General features: G+C 37.1%; 1 protein-coding gene across 2 annotated transcripts in view; it reads left to right on the top strand.

Annotated features, from left to right (window-relative positions):
• ELP3 (elongator acetyltransferase complex subunit 3) overlaps positions 1-16255 on the top strand; it is a 100999-nt gene that overhangs the window by 36748 nt on the left and 47996 nt on the right. For both annotated transcript variants that reach the window (XM_032389035.1, XM_032389036.1), the window contains 2 exons: positions 7737-7898; positions 10563-10689. In XM_032389035.1, the coding sequence (XP_032244926.1) occupies positions 7737-7898; positions 10563-10689 (289 nt within the window). The remainder of the gene's footprint in view (positions 1-7736; positions 7899-10562; positions 10690-16255) is intronic.

Below are 16255 nucleotides of genomic sequence, written 5' to 3' on the forward strand. Positions count from 1 at the left end.
AAGTTTAGAATCAGCTTGTCAATTTCTACTAAAAAGTGTGTTGGGATTGGGATTGCGTTAAAACTATAGAACAGTTTAGGGGCACCTGGTGGCTCAGTCGTTAAGCTTCTGCCTTCGGCTCAGGTCATGATCCCAGGGTCCTGGGATCGAGCCCCGCATTGGGCTCCCTGCTCCACAGGAAGCCTGCTTCTCCCTCTCCCACTCCCCCTGCTTGTGTTCCCTCTCTCACTGTCTCTCTCTCTCTCTGTCAAATAAATAAATAAAATCTTTAAAAAAAAAGACAACTATAGAACAATTTAGAGAAAATTGATGACAATATTGAGTCTTCTGATCCATGAACATAGTCTGTCTCCTCATTTACTTAGGTCTTCTTTAATTTCTCTTAGAAATCTCCAGTGTAGAGATGTTATTAGCCTTCTGTTAAACTTATCCTAAAATATTTTTGTGTTTGTTGATGCTACAGAAATTGAACTTCTTGAAAATTTCATTTTCAGACTGATTACAGATAATATATAGATACACCATTGATTTTTTTTTTTGTATATTAACCTCGTATCATATTACCTTAATAAATTCACTACTTAGTTCTAAAAGTTGTTTTTGTAAATTTGCTAGGATTTTCTTCATAAACAATTTGCAAATACAGAAGGCTTTAATTTTTCTTCTTGGATTTGCATCCTTTTTCTTTATTGTAATGGCTAGGATGTTAGGACAGTGTTAAATAGAAGTGGTGAGAGTGGGCTTCTTCTTATTCCCAGTAACACAGGGGAAACATTGAATATTTCAATATTAACTGCAATATTCCTTGAGGAGTTTTTTGTAGATACCTTTATTAGATTGAAGAAGTTTGCTGAGAGGTTTTATCACTAATTCATTTGTCTAATGACTTCTCTATATCTAGTCAGATGATCACATAATTTTCCTCCTTTATTTTTATCAGGTAGATTACTTTGATTTTTTTAATTTTAAACTAACCTTCAGGGGCGCCTGGGTGGCTCAGTTGTTAAGCGTCTGCCTTCGGCTCAGGTCATGATCCCAGGGTCCTGGGATGGAGCCCTGCATCGGGCTCCGTGCTCCGCGGGAAGCCTGCTTCTCCATCTCCCACTCCTCCTGCTTGTGTTCCCTCTCTCGCTGTGTCTGTCTCTGTCAAATAAATAAATAAAATCTTTAAAAAAAAAAAAAAACTAACCTTCCATTCCTAGGATAAACCCTATTTGGTCATAATGTGTTATCCTTTTTATATATCATTTTGCTAATACTTTGGAAAGGATTTTGTGTATATGTTCATGAGAGATGGTGGTTTGTAATTTCCTTTTTTGTAATTTCTCTGTTAGGTTTTGGTATTTGTGTTATTATGTCGGCCCCATAAAACATGTTAGGAAGTGTGTGCTCCTCTGTTTTCTGAAAGTTCATATAAAATGAATGTTTTTCTTCCGTAAGTGTTCGTTAGAACTCACCAGTAAAATTATCCAAGGCTGAAGTTTTCTTTATGGAAGGGTTTTAGATGATTAATTCAGTTCTTAACTAGGGATATTCAGATTTTCTGTTTTATCTGTATCCATTTTGGTAAGTTATATTTTTCAAGGAATTTGTCTACTTCATCCAGGTTGTCAAACTTTTTGGTATTAAGTTGTTCATAATATTTATTCCCTTATTATGCTTTTAATATCTGTAGGATGTTAGTGATCACCCCTCTTTGAATCCTGGTACTGATAATCTGTGTTTTCTCTTTTTTTCTTGATTAGTTAGGGGTTTATCAATTTTGTTGTTCTTTTCAAAGAACTGACTTTTGACTTTATGTCCTCTACTTCATTGATTTCTGCTTTACTTTTTTTTGTTGTCTTCTTTCTTTGGGGTACGTTATGGTTCATTTTCTGTGACTTAGTAAGGTATAGAGGCTTGGCCATTATTATAGACCTTTTTTATCCCCCCCGATGTAAGTATTTAAACCTTCAAGTTTTCCTCTAAGCACTGCTTTGGCAGAATCCCACAAACTTTGATATGTTGTATTATAATTATTATTCTACTCAAAATATTTTTTAAATCCTTTATATTTTGACCCACGGATTATATAGAAATTGGTTGTTTAATTTCCAAATTTCCAAAAAATGGAGTTTTTCTTGGTATCTCATTGTTGTCGATTTCTAATTTAATGCCATTTTACTCAGGGAGAGCCTATTCTGTATGATTTCAGTTTTTTGTTTTGGGGGGTTTTTTTAGATTTCTATTTATTTATTTATTGGAGGGAGGGAGAAAGGGCGGGGCAGAGGAAGAGGAAGAGGAGAGAGAGAATCTCAAGCCGACTCCACTCTGAGCGAGGAGCCTGATGCAGAGCTCAATCTCACAACCCTGAGATCATGACCTGAGCTGAAATCAGGAGTTGGATGCTTAACTGTCTGGCACCCCTTCCTATTTCCTTTAAGAGGGAATGTCTTCTTAAAAGAGAAGATCCCTTATATCTAGCATAATGTCTTACAGATAGAGAGTACTAAGTAAACGTTATTAAATGAACCCAGTGGAAAGAACTGTGCATGAAGAATCAGGAGACTTAGATTCCACACTTATGTCTGTGATTATCTTGCATTATTACCTGATTTAAGCCACTTCCGTGTTCTCTGCTTTATTTTCCTCATCTATAAAAATGAGGTGGGACTAGAGTATCTCTGAAATTACTTCTTTCTCTGACATTCTGTAGTTTGAAGATTTCTATTGGAATGAGAATGTTTATCTAAAAGATGTATTTGGAAGTTATTTTTCATCTAGCAGTCACTTTCTGACAATGACAACTTTTCTATAATGCATTTATAGTCCTTATATATAGTCCTTAAATTTGAATGTGTATGTAATATTAAAAGAATGTGTAATAACTGTGATTTTTTTTCTTTTCTATTAATAATGCATTGCTGTTGGTTCTTCAGCTGTCTGATAGCATTCTTGTCAGCTGTTGAAAGGATTAAAACCCAAAATGTTATGGGTTGTTTTTCCTATATATATCTTAAACCTTGTCAACTAGCATGATAGGTCCCTGATTTGTCTCTAAATTACAAGGTCACCAGGTTAGTTTTTCATAGGTTGTGCTCATTTAAAAACCAGAATTCTGTTTCTTTCTGTTTCCTTAGTTTGTGTTGGGCAGAACCTTATTGTTTTATAGACCCCCTTGACAATAACAACCAATATCCAGGAAGCAAACTTGACCACTGTCTCAAAAAATAAAGGGAAAAGGAAAAAAATTGTCATTTTTAAATCACCCAACACCCAACTCAGTCATTCTTAAGTCTAGAATATCACCAGCACAGCATTGTACAGAGCATCAAATTTTATTGAGATATTTTCCAGATACGATTATAGTAAAAAAGAATTTGTTCTGTGGTGCTACTATTGAGGAATTGCGTCAGTAATCCCAGATGTTATTTGGCAATTCAAACATCTTTGGCTGTCCAAGAATTTTGTAAATTCTACTTAGCGATTTTGGGATTGTAGATACGGAAAGGAGTTTTATATTATGACTAATGAAAATTAACATTTCATCTAGGTACCATTTTTATTTACTTTGCCATTTGGTTTGAGCAGGTTGAGGTCCATGTAGGAAGGTTCTCTAAGGTTTTCAGGAATTTGGGCCTAGAGCTCTAGTGAGATTTCACGCAGGAGTAGACTAAGACACATCCGACTTTATTAATGACAGAGGTTTTAAAAGAGGACTGCAACAAATTGATAGCAATGAGAAGTGTTCTTTGATGCCATAGCCTTCCTGGAGTGAATCATGTAAACAGTTTCCAGAAGATAATAGAGAGACTTTAACATTGGTTTGCTGTCTTCCTTCAGTGTCCCCTTTGTTGGGGCCCTTCAGGCAAGGAGTTAGTAATAATAGATATCACTTTTATAGTTTACCTTTTTCCTTCTATAAATAGAACCAAGAAATAATATATATTTATATTTCTGCCCCTTCTAGCTCTTTGCTCTTAAATCCTTCTTGATTTCATCTGTGTCTTTTTTCTTGCAGCTAGATTGTTAAGCGTCTCTGGGACAAGAGCTAGTGTATTACTCCTTTCTATAGAATACCTGGTCTAGTGCAAGGCACCCTCTAGGGTTGATTCTTTGCAAGAGGAAAGATAACGAGCAGAACTAGCTAGAGGCTGCTATGGGAGTAAAGAGAGACCTGTGTCTTCAGTTATGCCTGATTCATTTATTCATTCTTTGTATTTTTTTTTTTTACACTAAAGGAAAGTTTTTAGTGCTGAAGCCCTTAAGCAGTTACCTCTGAACATACTCGAGCGTACTGCCTTCAAGGAGCCTCCTGTCTAGCTGCACAGACAAATATCCACAAATAACAGGGCAAACTGTATTCATATTATGGGCAAGGTGGCTCTGGGAATGGTAGCACAAAGTAAAGAGAGGCTCTGGGAAGATGCTGTGGGAGGAGAAATGTATATGAGCTATGTTTTGAAAACAGGGTAGCATTTAGTTTTTGTGTACGTTCAAACTTTGAAGGTATTGTCCCACCGCACCCCCCAGCCTTGTTTAAAAAAAAAAAAATGCTGTCATAAGTTATTGGCTTAAGTTATTTGGCTTTGCAGAGCATATTAGCATCTTTTATAGTTGGTGCTACTACTGTGGCATACAAAAAAGTGTAGGATTCCACATAGCCCCATACAGGTAGGGTCCAGACTTATTTAAGATGACCCTGTAATATCACAAAAAGAGCAGTGGAATTGGAATTAGAAGACATGGGTGCAAAAATTTTATGGTTTTTGTACTTCAAGAAAGAACTCTGAACTTCTTTGAAAGGAAGGAGATTAAACGGGGGAAAGAAAAAAAAACTTGGTCTCTGACTTGGTCTCTTAGAAGTTTATGATCAGAGTTGGAAAATGTGTAGCGCATTTCCTAGGTGCCCAAGAATTCTGCGGCCCCCCAGAAGGTATGGGAGTTGAACTAGGTACTAAGGAGAGGCACACTGTTGGATGGCTACCTAAAATGATATGGAGGGTTATGGCAGGCCCTGAAAGTTGCCCCAAAAGTTGTAATTTGCTTAGACTAGTTGAAAGCCTTAATGCAAATATTTGCATATTAAAGAACAATCATTAATATCTTTACACCTCTGTTAAATGAAGAGGTAGGTTCAGTGATTGTAGGACTAAATGTAGCATTAACAAAAATCCTAATAAAAATAGAGTGATCCTATAGGAAAAATGACCTTAAACTCTGTTCTTTAGGAAAATACCCCATTGTTTTTGTCATTCAAATTAAAAGAGTTTTTGCTTAATTGCTTTTCAAATGAAAATACAATTCTGAAAAGAAGATAGTGGTAAAAGCTTTTTGTAAATATAAAATGTTAGCTTTTAAAAACTTAATTTCTTTCATTTTTCCATTTCTTCTCCTGCAAAAGATAATGGCATTTCCCTTAAGAGGAAAGACATTTTTGAAATGGAGTTAAATTATTATTTGAGAATAAGGCTTGTCTCTGTCCTTATACTATATTCCAACTACTTAGGAAGAGACCTTATAGTCCTTGCAGCAGCTTCCTCTCTGTCTGCATGCCTTTCATGATCTGGGCAATAGAAAGATTAGCAGGTGATTTCCTCTTTCCTCTAGACAGATTCCCACTTGCACAGTTGCCCGTCCTCTAGTTTTTTCCCAGTGATGCAGGGTACTATTGTGATGCTGAACTTTCTTTTAAGAAATACTGGAGGCCATATTTATGAAACAGGCAGTTAATAGGGAGATTTGTGATAACAATTTTGGAATGCTTGATTCTAATATGTTCTTATTTACTTTCTTAAATAAACTAATTTAGAGTTTCTTGCTTTCCTTTTTTTAAAATCAATCTTCATGTGATTTCCTTTCTCCATAATACAGTATTTTAATTTTTTAAATATGGTTTTACCCAAACACAGTAATTGATACTCAAAGAAAATTATATTTAGCCATGGCATTATGTACTTCTGTTACTGCAGGTCATGGTACCCACCTATTTGAGAGGTATGTGACTTTCTGATTTACTTCAAAAAAGCATAATGATTTAGTATCCTGTCTTAGGCAAGATTTGATAAAATCGGAGCCCTTTTTCTCTCTCATGATTCACTTTAGTAACTTTGGACTACTTATTTACTTTTTAGTTCTGTTGCCTCTGGTAATCCTGTATAAAACCTTATGGAATACAGTAATAAACAGTGTAAAAGAGTTTGAATGTCAAGAATGGAAAATTTCAGAATCAATCCTCCAGTTCAGTGATTCTTAACTTCATTAATAACTGTTATTAACATTAAATAAGTCAGCTTTTATTGACAGTTAATGAAGAAGTGAACCTAAAGGAGTAGTTACAAAATTTTGGAAATTTTATGATTTTTGTACTTCAAGAAAGAACTTTGAACTTCTTTGAAAGGAAGGAAATTAAACGGGGGAAAGAAAAAAAAAAGAGGTTTCCCTCACCCTCCCAAGGAATTGAGAAAGTTGTAGAAGGGTGCACCAAAAAGAATCACTGGGTTCTAGGACGTTAGAGAAGTTGAAAAGAGAAATCTGATGTTCCTTGCTGAATTGTCTAAGCAGTGCTATAAAGTGAAGTGTAGAACAAGGATTTGGAAGTTAGGTGGGCCCAATTTCATATCCCGACTTGGATGTTATTAGCTCTGTGTCCTTGGACAAGGTACTTAATCTCTTTGAACCTCAGTTTCTTCATCTGTGAAATGAAAATAAGAAGACACACTTCATAGAGCTGATGGGAGCATTCCATATGTACAGAGTGTCTCGCATAGTGCTCGGCACAGTGGCCTGGTTAATGTTAGGTACCCCCTCACAGCAGCAGCCCCTCAACAAGTCATTTTTACTTCTCTGGATTCTGGGCCAGCAATAAAACCATTAATTCAAGCAGCTTGAATCTAAAGTGTTACTCAGTACTTTGATACCTGGTGTTAGTGAAAGAGAAAAATGATGCCTAATTTTGTAAATCATTGCTAAAATTAATAGGCTTGGCAGAATGGCTTGTGTGTATATAGAAGACATTTTATCTAAATTATTTCTATGATCGGGCGCCTGGGTGGCTCAGTCGTTAAGCGTCTGCCTTTGGCTCAGGTCATGATCTCAGGGTCCTGGGATCGAGCCTCACATCGGGCTCCCTGCTCGGCGGGAAGCCTGCTTCTCCCTCTCCCACTCCCCCTGCTTGTTTTCCCTCTCTCGCTGTGTCTCTCTCTGTCAAGGAAATAAATAAAATCTTTAAAAAATAAATAAATAAATAAATAAATAAATAAATTATTTCTATGATCATTATACATACCTACTCTCCCCGTCTTTTTTTTTCTTTTATTTAACATGACATAAAATATGGAGTGGGAAATAAATAAGGCAGATAGTTTTCACTTATATGAAAAGTGGTTGCTAGGGTTTCCACAGTTGAAATCACTGCTTTCAAGGAGATTATGGTTTGCAGCGTACTGTAGGAGGATAAGAATGATAATGAATGGTAACAGTACTGTGTGCTAGTTCACTCATGTCAGTCCTATGAGGTATGACTCCTATTAGCTTCATTTTGCAGATAATGAAACCGAAGCACAGAGAGGTTAATAATAACATTCCTGTTTGCATAGTTAGGAAGTAGCAGAGCCAGGATTTGAACGCAGACAGTCTGGGTCTAGAGGCCACTCTCTTAACCACTGTCTTACAGGACTAAGAGAAGACGGTCCTTTAAATGGGAGCAAATGTCCTAAAGCTGTGGTAGGTTGTTTACTTTTAGATTTGCTTGACAGGTATTCTGAGAGAAGCCTCACAAAGTGTATCGGAATTACTATTGAGACCAGACCAGATTATTGTATGAAGCGGCATTTAAGTGACATGTTGACCTATGGCTGCACAAGGCTGGAGATTGGGGTGCAGAGCGTCTATGAAGATGTGGCCAGAGATACCAACAGGTAAGATGGGGGCAAATGATTTCACACAAGTATCCTTCTAACTCCCACTGATTATATCTTATGTTCATGTTCATCCTCTTCTCCTTCCTACCAATCTTAGAGAAAGATATATAGGTATTCCTTCTTTTCAGGGTCATCCTTCTATCTCTGCTCTTAATTTCCATCCCCTTTCCTAATTTCTAGTCTTTACTGGCTCTTTTCCAGCAGCCTGTAAACGTGCTCTTCTGTCTTCCTGTTCTTGTCATAAACAGCCTTTCCCATTTGGAAAGCAGAAGGCAGGGCTCAAGATCAGTCATCTACAGCAGGAGAGAAGGCCAGGAGCATGGAAACAAAGAGAAGGGTTTGAACAAGAAGGACATCAGGGTGATATTTAAAAGATTAGTTTTTGTGAAGTGGATGCCAATAAGCAGAATAGTGAAAGAAGGGTTGGGGAGCAATGGATATAAACTGAGAAATTTGGGAGGGTAAGAAAGGATGGAAATAAGGTTGACAGAGCCGTATGAAGTTCTCTTGTAGAACTCTAGAAATAGATCACTGAGTTGAGGAGAAAAGATACACATGAAAGATTAGCTATATAAGGAACTTCATGATGAATTGGTAAATTAGAAAAAAACAAAAGATTTCAGGAGTTTATTAGGCAGCAGAGATCATTGATTGTGGATGTAAAGGCAGGCTTCGGGAAGTTGGTATGTGTTCAGTTGGACTTTAAAGGCTGCTTTACCAGGAGGGGCAGACATGATTGGGGGTTGTGGTAGGAGAAGGAAGTAAAAGGGAACTAGGGAAACATAAACTGGTCAGCATCTTAGAAACCACCAGAAGAATGCCAGGCTAAGGAGAGAGGAATCTTTCCTTTAGGTACTGGAGGTCTTTTGGATACTTTTGAGCACAGGGAAGAATTACACAGAAATCAGGCTTAAGAAAGATTAACCTGAGTAGAATGCGCTCTTGTAGGAGAGAGTCTTAAACCGGAAGCACTGGTTGGCCTGCTGCAGTGATCAAGGGTTGTACCTGTGGAGATGGGAAGAGTCTCTTGAAGGTCAGGAAAGCTTTATGAAAAGAGTGACATCAGACTTGAGACTTACAGGAAGAGTATGACTTAGGTGGGGAAGAGGAAGATTATTTCAGACAGAAAGAAACATACAAGCAAAGTCCTGAGGATGGGTGCACATGGTATATTTAGGGGATTTGGAGCAGGTTAGCTTGGTTAAGACTGTAGAGCATGAGGTCGGAGAGTGGTAAGAGGTGAGGCTGAAGAAGTAAGCCATGGTGGCCAGATGATGAGGAAACTTAGAAATCAGCCCAGGGAGTTTGGGCTTTAATCTGAGGACAGGCTCTATGCTAGGTTGTGATAGGAGCATATCTGCATTTTAGATCCCTTTGGAAGGATCACAGTATGCAGGTGGATTAAGAAGAGCATGCTAGAAGGAAGACCAGTTAAGAGGTTGTTGCATTCATTTAAACAAGAAATGATGTTTTGAGAAAAGTGAATGACAGTGTTTAGTGACTGAATGGAAATGGGGGTAGGAGAGAATGGGAAGTAGAGGAGTCTTGGAGGGAAGGTGAATTTCATTTTTGGATGTACTGAATTCTAGATACATGTAGAACAACCAGTTGAGGGTCTCCTTTAGAGCAGAGCTGTCCAGCAGAACATTCTACAGTGATTGAAGTGTTCTACACCTGCACTGTTCAATATGATAGTGCAACTGAGGAACTGAATTTTTCATTTTAATTAAGTATAAACTGAGTAACTACATGTGCCTAGGGACCATGGTATTGTACAGTAGAACTTTAGAGTACTGGATATTTGCATGGGTTATCAGGAGAGAGGCTTCACCTAGTCATATAAATTGGGAAGTGGTTAGCAAAAAGAGATTGGAAATGGTTTAATGGAAATGGATGGTAACATCCAGAGTAGGATGGAGTCCACTGTTTCTAGGATTTTGTGTGTGTGTGTGTGTGTGTGTGGTGAATGGGAATGTCTTGGAGGTGAAAGGATTGGCTTAGGGCTTCAGTTTATAGTAGCCCCAAACTGTTATTAGGGCTTGCTTTCTACTTGGATGTGGTACTAGAATGGTAAGATGATTTACCCAGCTGGCCCCAGATGGTTCTGCCTTGTCACTAAATCATTCACTCTTCTCACTTTTTTAAGGACCTTGGAGACCACCAGAATGAAATCTATTTTGTATGTAGGTGACATTCTTCATCTCTGTCTGTCTCCAAATAATTTCAAAAGATTTTTAAAGGAAAGAGCATAACAAGAGGCTGCTTCTGCATGGTTTTGAGCTCATTATTTTTGTTTTTAACTTAAATATTTACATCAGTAAGCTTACTTCAGCTGATGATGCTAAACCAAATAATTTTTTTTTATAGTCCAAATAATTTTAGTATACATTAACTCTGGTTAACCCAGTCATTTACTGTCACAACCTTGAGTAAGTACATGGGGAATTTCTGAGAAATATCTCAGAAGTGAAATTATTTATTTCCAAGCCTTCTCAGAGCTAGAGATATAAAAATGCTTTTCTGAGATTTTTATTCCCCAACCATATTATTCTTCATTATAAAACTACCATTACATGTCTCAGAGATTGTTTTCCCTCTGTTCCTTGTGTTAACCTCCCTTCCCATTTATTTGTATAACAGATGTGAATTTTCTTTCCTCAGGGGCCACACTGTGAAGGCAGTATGTGAGTCATTTCACCTGGCCAAGGATTCTGGGTTCAAAGTCGTGGCTCATATGATGCCTGATCTGCCAAATGTGGGACTAGAGAGAGACATTGAACAGTTTACAGTAAGTGTTGCCTTAAACCAGGCTAATTTAGAATGCCTCTATATGCTGCTCTGTCTACCCTCTCTGCTCTTTTTGATTATTTACTGCTGATTTCCCTATCATTATTTAAGCAATATGTCCTCATTATAGAACAGTAGAAACACTGTAGTGAAAGAAAAGTCATTCACAGCCCCAACACCAAATAAAACCCTAACATTTTAATATACTTCTTTCTAGAATTTTTTTATGCTTAGGCTTTTTGGAGGGATGAGGTAGTTTATATATATACACACACAGACACGCTTACATATATGGTAAGTAATTATTTTAATGGCTTTTTCACTTAACGTAATGCAAGCATTTATCTGTGTTATATAGCCTGGTCTCTGTTAAAATGTTAACATATTTAAATGTGTACTTAATTTCCATTAAATAAATATGCCATACTTTGCTTAATTCCTTCCAAATTTTTTTAAATTGAAGTTATTGCCAGTTTTTTATATTGTAAATAGCACTGCAGGTGAACAGTTTTATGCCTATAACTTTTTGTAGTATTTAGGATTATTTCTTTAAGATAAATTCCCTGGAGTAGAATTACCAGGTAAAGGTGTAAACACTTAAAGAATCTCACCACATTAGTTGCTTTTCAGACGGTTGTAATAATTTAGTCATTTTAGCAGGGTTATCTTTTTCCCCAAATCTCTCCTGTTTATGTATTTACATACACACACAGATAAAATGTTTCTATCTTTGCTAATTTGGTGGATTAAAGTGCCATTTCAACTTATATTTCATAATTATAGTAATATATTTTTCAGGTTTGCATGTAATAATCATAATTCTTACATCTTTTTAGAATTGTGTGTTTTTGTTCTCTGACCAATTACTCTGTTGGATATGAATATTTTTAATGTTAATTTAGATGAACTTTCTAGGTAAGGACATTCTGGATTCATTGGGGGTTTTTTGTTTTTTTTAAAGATTTTATTTATCTGAGAGAGAGCACATGTGAGCACACGAGCAGTGGAGAGGGGCAGAGGGAGACAAAGAAGCAGACTCCTCACTGAGCAGGGAGCCCAGGACCCTGAGATCATGGCCTAAGCCGAGGGCAGACGCTTAACCAACTGAGCCACACAGGCGCTCCTCATTAGTTTTTTAAAAATAGTTGTTACAAATATTTTTGCCCACTTTATCTTGGGCCTTTCACTTTTGTATCTGTTGTCAAATCCATCCTTTATTTATGATTTCTTCAGATGCTTCTGAGCTTAGAGCTGCTTTTCTCTTCCAGGATTTCATTAAACAGTAAGAGAAAATACTTGGGTTTTTTCCTAGGTTTTCTGTTTTTTAAATTTTAATAGCTAACTCTGGGTTGGTTGGTTTTGGTTTTTGTTCTTTGCTTTTTTGTTTTTTGGGTTTTTTTGTTGTTGTTGTTACTCTGTCACATGTTTGCTTGATCTGTGTTCCTGTTGTCTTGGGAAATGAGATTGATCAGAACTCTTTTTTTTTTTTTCTCTCCTTCAGATTCTCAGCTAGAGAAAGTACCTTTGGGATATTCTTTTAGAGAAGAGAGTGAAAGTATTTATCAAGTTATTTCATTCACAAAAATAGTTTATTTTACTCTATTTAGAAAAATGGATTTCACCTTGCCTTATTTGTGACATATTTAATAATTCTTTCTTTCCTTGTCAGAAGTTTATCTTTATAATTTTTAAGCCAATGAATTATAACCAAAGGCCAATTTATAAGATAGTACTAATTCATAAATGTCCCTGTAACTAATTCCCCTGTGTTAGCTGTGTAAAGATTTTGAATCTAATACTAATAGCCTCTTCTCAGTAGTTAATAGCCAGGTACCCAGACTCCAATTCTAAAAGGCCCCTGAAACACTTTTCTTTAACACAGCTCCTAGGTGGACCAGAGATATAGTCAGAATTCATAACTTTAGGTGTCCTTCGAAAAAAATACGGCATGTTTCAAATAATAGCAAATAGCTGAGTCTTACTATTCATTTTCCTTACTGTCTTCAAAATATAGTTCAGTGATAATATTGCAAAGACAATTCTTCATGTAAATAAATATGTCTTCTTGTTTGTAATCTTTTCAGAAAAACTCAAAGGGAATATGAACAGACTGTATGCCTTTTCTGACTGCATCCCAGCAAATAAAGGAGTGACAAAATAGAGCTAACATTTCTCTCTAGAGGAAAATTCTCTGTAAAATTAAATTGCCTTAAAATAAAGAATTTCTACAAATCAGTAAGAAAAAAGCAGACAGCCCAATAGGAGAATGGCAAAAACATTTGAACAAGCACTTCACAAATAGGATATTCAAACAGCCAATAAACATATTTAAAAGTTCTCAAAGTCATTAATCTTCAAAGAAGTGAAATTTAAAACTGTGATGCATTCCTACTATATACTCACCAGAAAAGCTAAGAATAGCTAAAATGAAAAAAAGACTAAATCAGATGTTGCTAAGAGTATGGAGCAACTAGAATTCTTCATTTACTGCTAGTACATTGGTACATCATGTATGACATTATCTACTAAGGGTGAATATATCCATACCCCATGACCCAGTAATTGTACTCCTAGATGTATACTCAACAGAAATGCCTACACATATTTACCAAAAGTCACGGTCACAAATTACTATTGGTAATATCATCAGAGTGGCAACAAGTGTCCATTTAACAACAGAATGCATAAATAAATTATGATGTAGTCATACAATGAAATACTACAAAATATAATAAATTAATTACAACCTCATGCAACAACATGACTGATACTTTTCAACATAAATTGAGCAAAGGAAACCTGATCCAAAAGACTACCCAACATACAATTCTGTTAATATGAAGTCCAAAAACTTTGGGTGGAATTGTAACTGGAAACAGGCATGAGGTGGGCTTCTAAGGTTTTGATATTCTTTTTCTTAATTTGAGTGTCTGGGTGCTGGTTATAAGATGTGTAAAAATCCGTCAAGGTATACACTTAGAGTTTGTATACTTTTCTGCATCTAAGATACACTCCAATAAAAGTTTACACAAAAACTTTGAAAACTAATTTTTGTTTAGGAGATCTTGTTTGGGCCTATTTGGAATTCACAGCCTTTCCTGAATTAGTAGGACTAGCAGAGGGAGAGGGAGCAGACTGCCCACTGAGCAGGGAACCCCATGCAGGACCTGATCCCAGGACCCTGAGATCATGACCTGAGCTGAAGGCAGACGCTTAACCAACTGAGCCACCCAGGCCACCCCTATTTTATACTTTAAAAACTTTTTTCCCTACTTTATTTTATTGTCCCATCATTAGCAACCCACAGATATATTTTCCCTAATTGATGTGTTTTGTTCCATAGGAAGTGTTGCTAAATCGGGAGTCTGTCTTATAATTACAGAAGTGTACCAAATGTTATATTTGTAGAGGACGGGATAGCCTTGCCTGGCACGGATCCATAAAGCTCCTACCTAGCCTGCTGAGATATCGCAGCTGTATCTTGGGTTGTATGCCTACAGTGTGCTAGTTATAAATTGACTTAGACCTCACACCTTGTTGTTTAGGCCAGCTCTGGGTCACTACTCTTAGTATCTGTTTATTTGCATCTGTTCATGACAAATTCACACTCTTATCTAGTGGTAGGTGCAGAGCTTGTAACTGTGTGTGATAAATAGCATTTGCTTATATTTTCCGGGAACTCAGAAATGAAGCTTCCTTTTTTCTTACAAAGCTGGAAGTCCTTGTTGTGGTGGAAATTCGGGAATTTATCCTGAAAGCATTAACTTCACCCTTTCCAGCTATCCTCAGATAGGACTTATTTATTACTCAAAGTAACTTTTAGCTGTTTTGGTGTTTTATTCCTTTAAAAATTAGACTGCTCTTGAATATCCAAGCTAAGATTGCTGAAAATGCTTGAAGAACATTTATTTCTCTTCAGAATCTCCTGTCAGTTACCAGAAGTCTTTCAAAGTCTATTAACATCTGACACAAGTTCTTTTTTTTCCCCACTGAGCCAGTCTGATTGAGTTACTACTGTTTGGCAGGGATGGCTAGAGGTATTTGTTCTCACTTGTTTTTAATATAAAGGCTTGTTACTGAAGATAGTGGCATAGGAAACAAGTCACTGTAGCATTCTATCAGAAAAGACCACCTGTAGTCTCTTCAATTGAGGAAGCCGGCCTGATGAGATTACGTAACTGGTCAAGTCAGTGGTGCGTCTCAGGTAGAACCCAAGCTCTTAGGTAAGCACCCTTTCCATGGCACCTTTCTGTGGTAACTTTTTTAGGTGAAGGGAAGTTTGACTATGAATGACTATTCATGACCTGAATGATGTTGAAATACAAGTCAAGTTGGATCTTAACAAAACTTTAAACCTCATTCTACTTTTAGTTATTTTTTATTTGAATCAAAGGAATACATGCATAATTTTAAAAGTCAAATTGTACCGAAAAACCTACAGTGAAAGACAGCAATACCTTCCTTTCCTTTTCCTTGAATGCACCCAGACAGATCATGTTACAAACGCTCCAGTGTCTCTGCTTCTCCCTCCCCTTCATTCCTCAAACCGACTGCAGTTTGGCTCCCACCCTTCACTGAAACTCTTCTCTCGAGTGTTGTAAAATACTTCCTAATCTCCAGATGCAAAGGATACTTCTCTGCTGTCATGTTATTCAGTCTTAGCATTTGTTGTTGTTAAAGACTGTCTCCATTTTGGGATTCTCACCCTCCTGGCTTTTGTGACTCTTCTGTCTCCTGGCTCTCTTCTTACCTCCAGGACTCTTTCTTTTCTGCTCTGTCTTCTTTTTCTTCCCACCACTGAAATGTAGGTTCTGTCTTTTGCTCTTTTCTATCTGCTTGCCTTTCTTCTATTCTAACTTGACCACTTAACACTTCGGTGAGTCTCATTTTCTCTCCAGCCTGAAGCCTTAGGCTCTTCAGACCAATTACTTAATACTCTGCAAATAGCACTAGATGTCTTACATGTAGTTAGAACTTAGTATGTCCAGTGTGGACATATTTATCCTTTCCCCCAGCCGTCTCTTCCTCTTTTTTTTTCCTGTCATGCTTGGTGGCCTCTTCATCTACATATTCTCCCTAGCCAGAAATTCAGGAGTCATTCAGGAGCAAGTAGAGAATATGTGGACTCTGGAGCCAGACCGCCTAGTTTGGATCCTGGCCCCCAGTACTTAGTAACAGACTGTTTGACTGCTTTGTTCCCCAGTTTCCTCATGTCAAAAATGAGGTTAATTATAGTATCTCCCTATTATGAAGATTAGCTGAGAAAATGGATGTAGCACACTTAGAAACATGCCTGGCACGTAGTGAGCGCTCAGTAAATCTTTGCTGCTGTGACTATCCCTTCATACCTTGAATCTAACTCCACAGGAGGTTGTCAGTAACTCCCTCTGCCTGTCCTTCAGAGCTCCCCTCCTCTCGGTCCCCGCTGCCACAACTTCAGTTCATACTTTCATCAGCTCACCTACACAGTTAGACAGCTTCTCAACTAAATCACCCAGCCACCAGCCCTCTTCCCTTCTGATGTTCCATTCGCATTGCACCAGACTGATGTTTATCAGATTAATTTT

Source organism: Phoca vitulina, unplaced genomic scaffold, assembly GCF_004348235.1.
Source record: "Phoca vitulina isolate PV1807 unplaced genomic scaffold, GSC_HSeal_1.0 scaffold53, whole genome shotgun sequence".
Classification (NCBI taxonomy): Eukaryota; Metazoa; Chordata; class Mammalia; order Carnivora; family Phocidae; genus Phoca; species Phoca vitulina.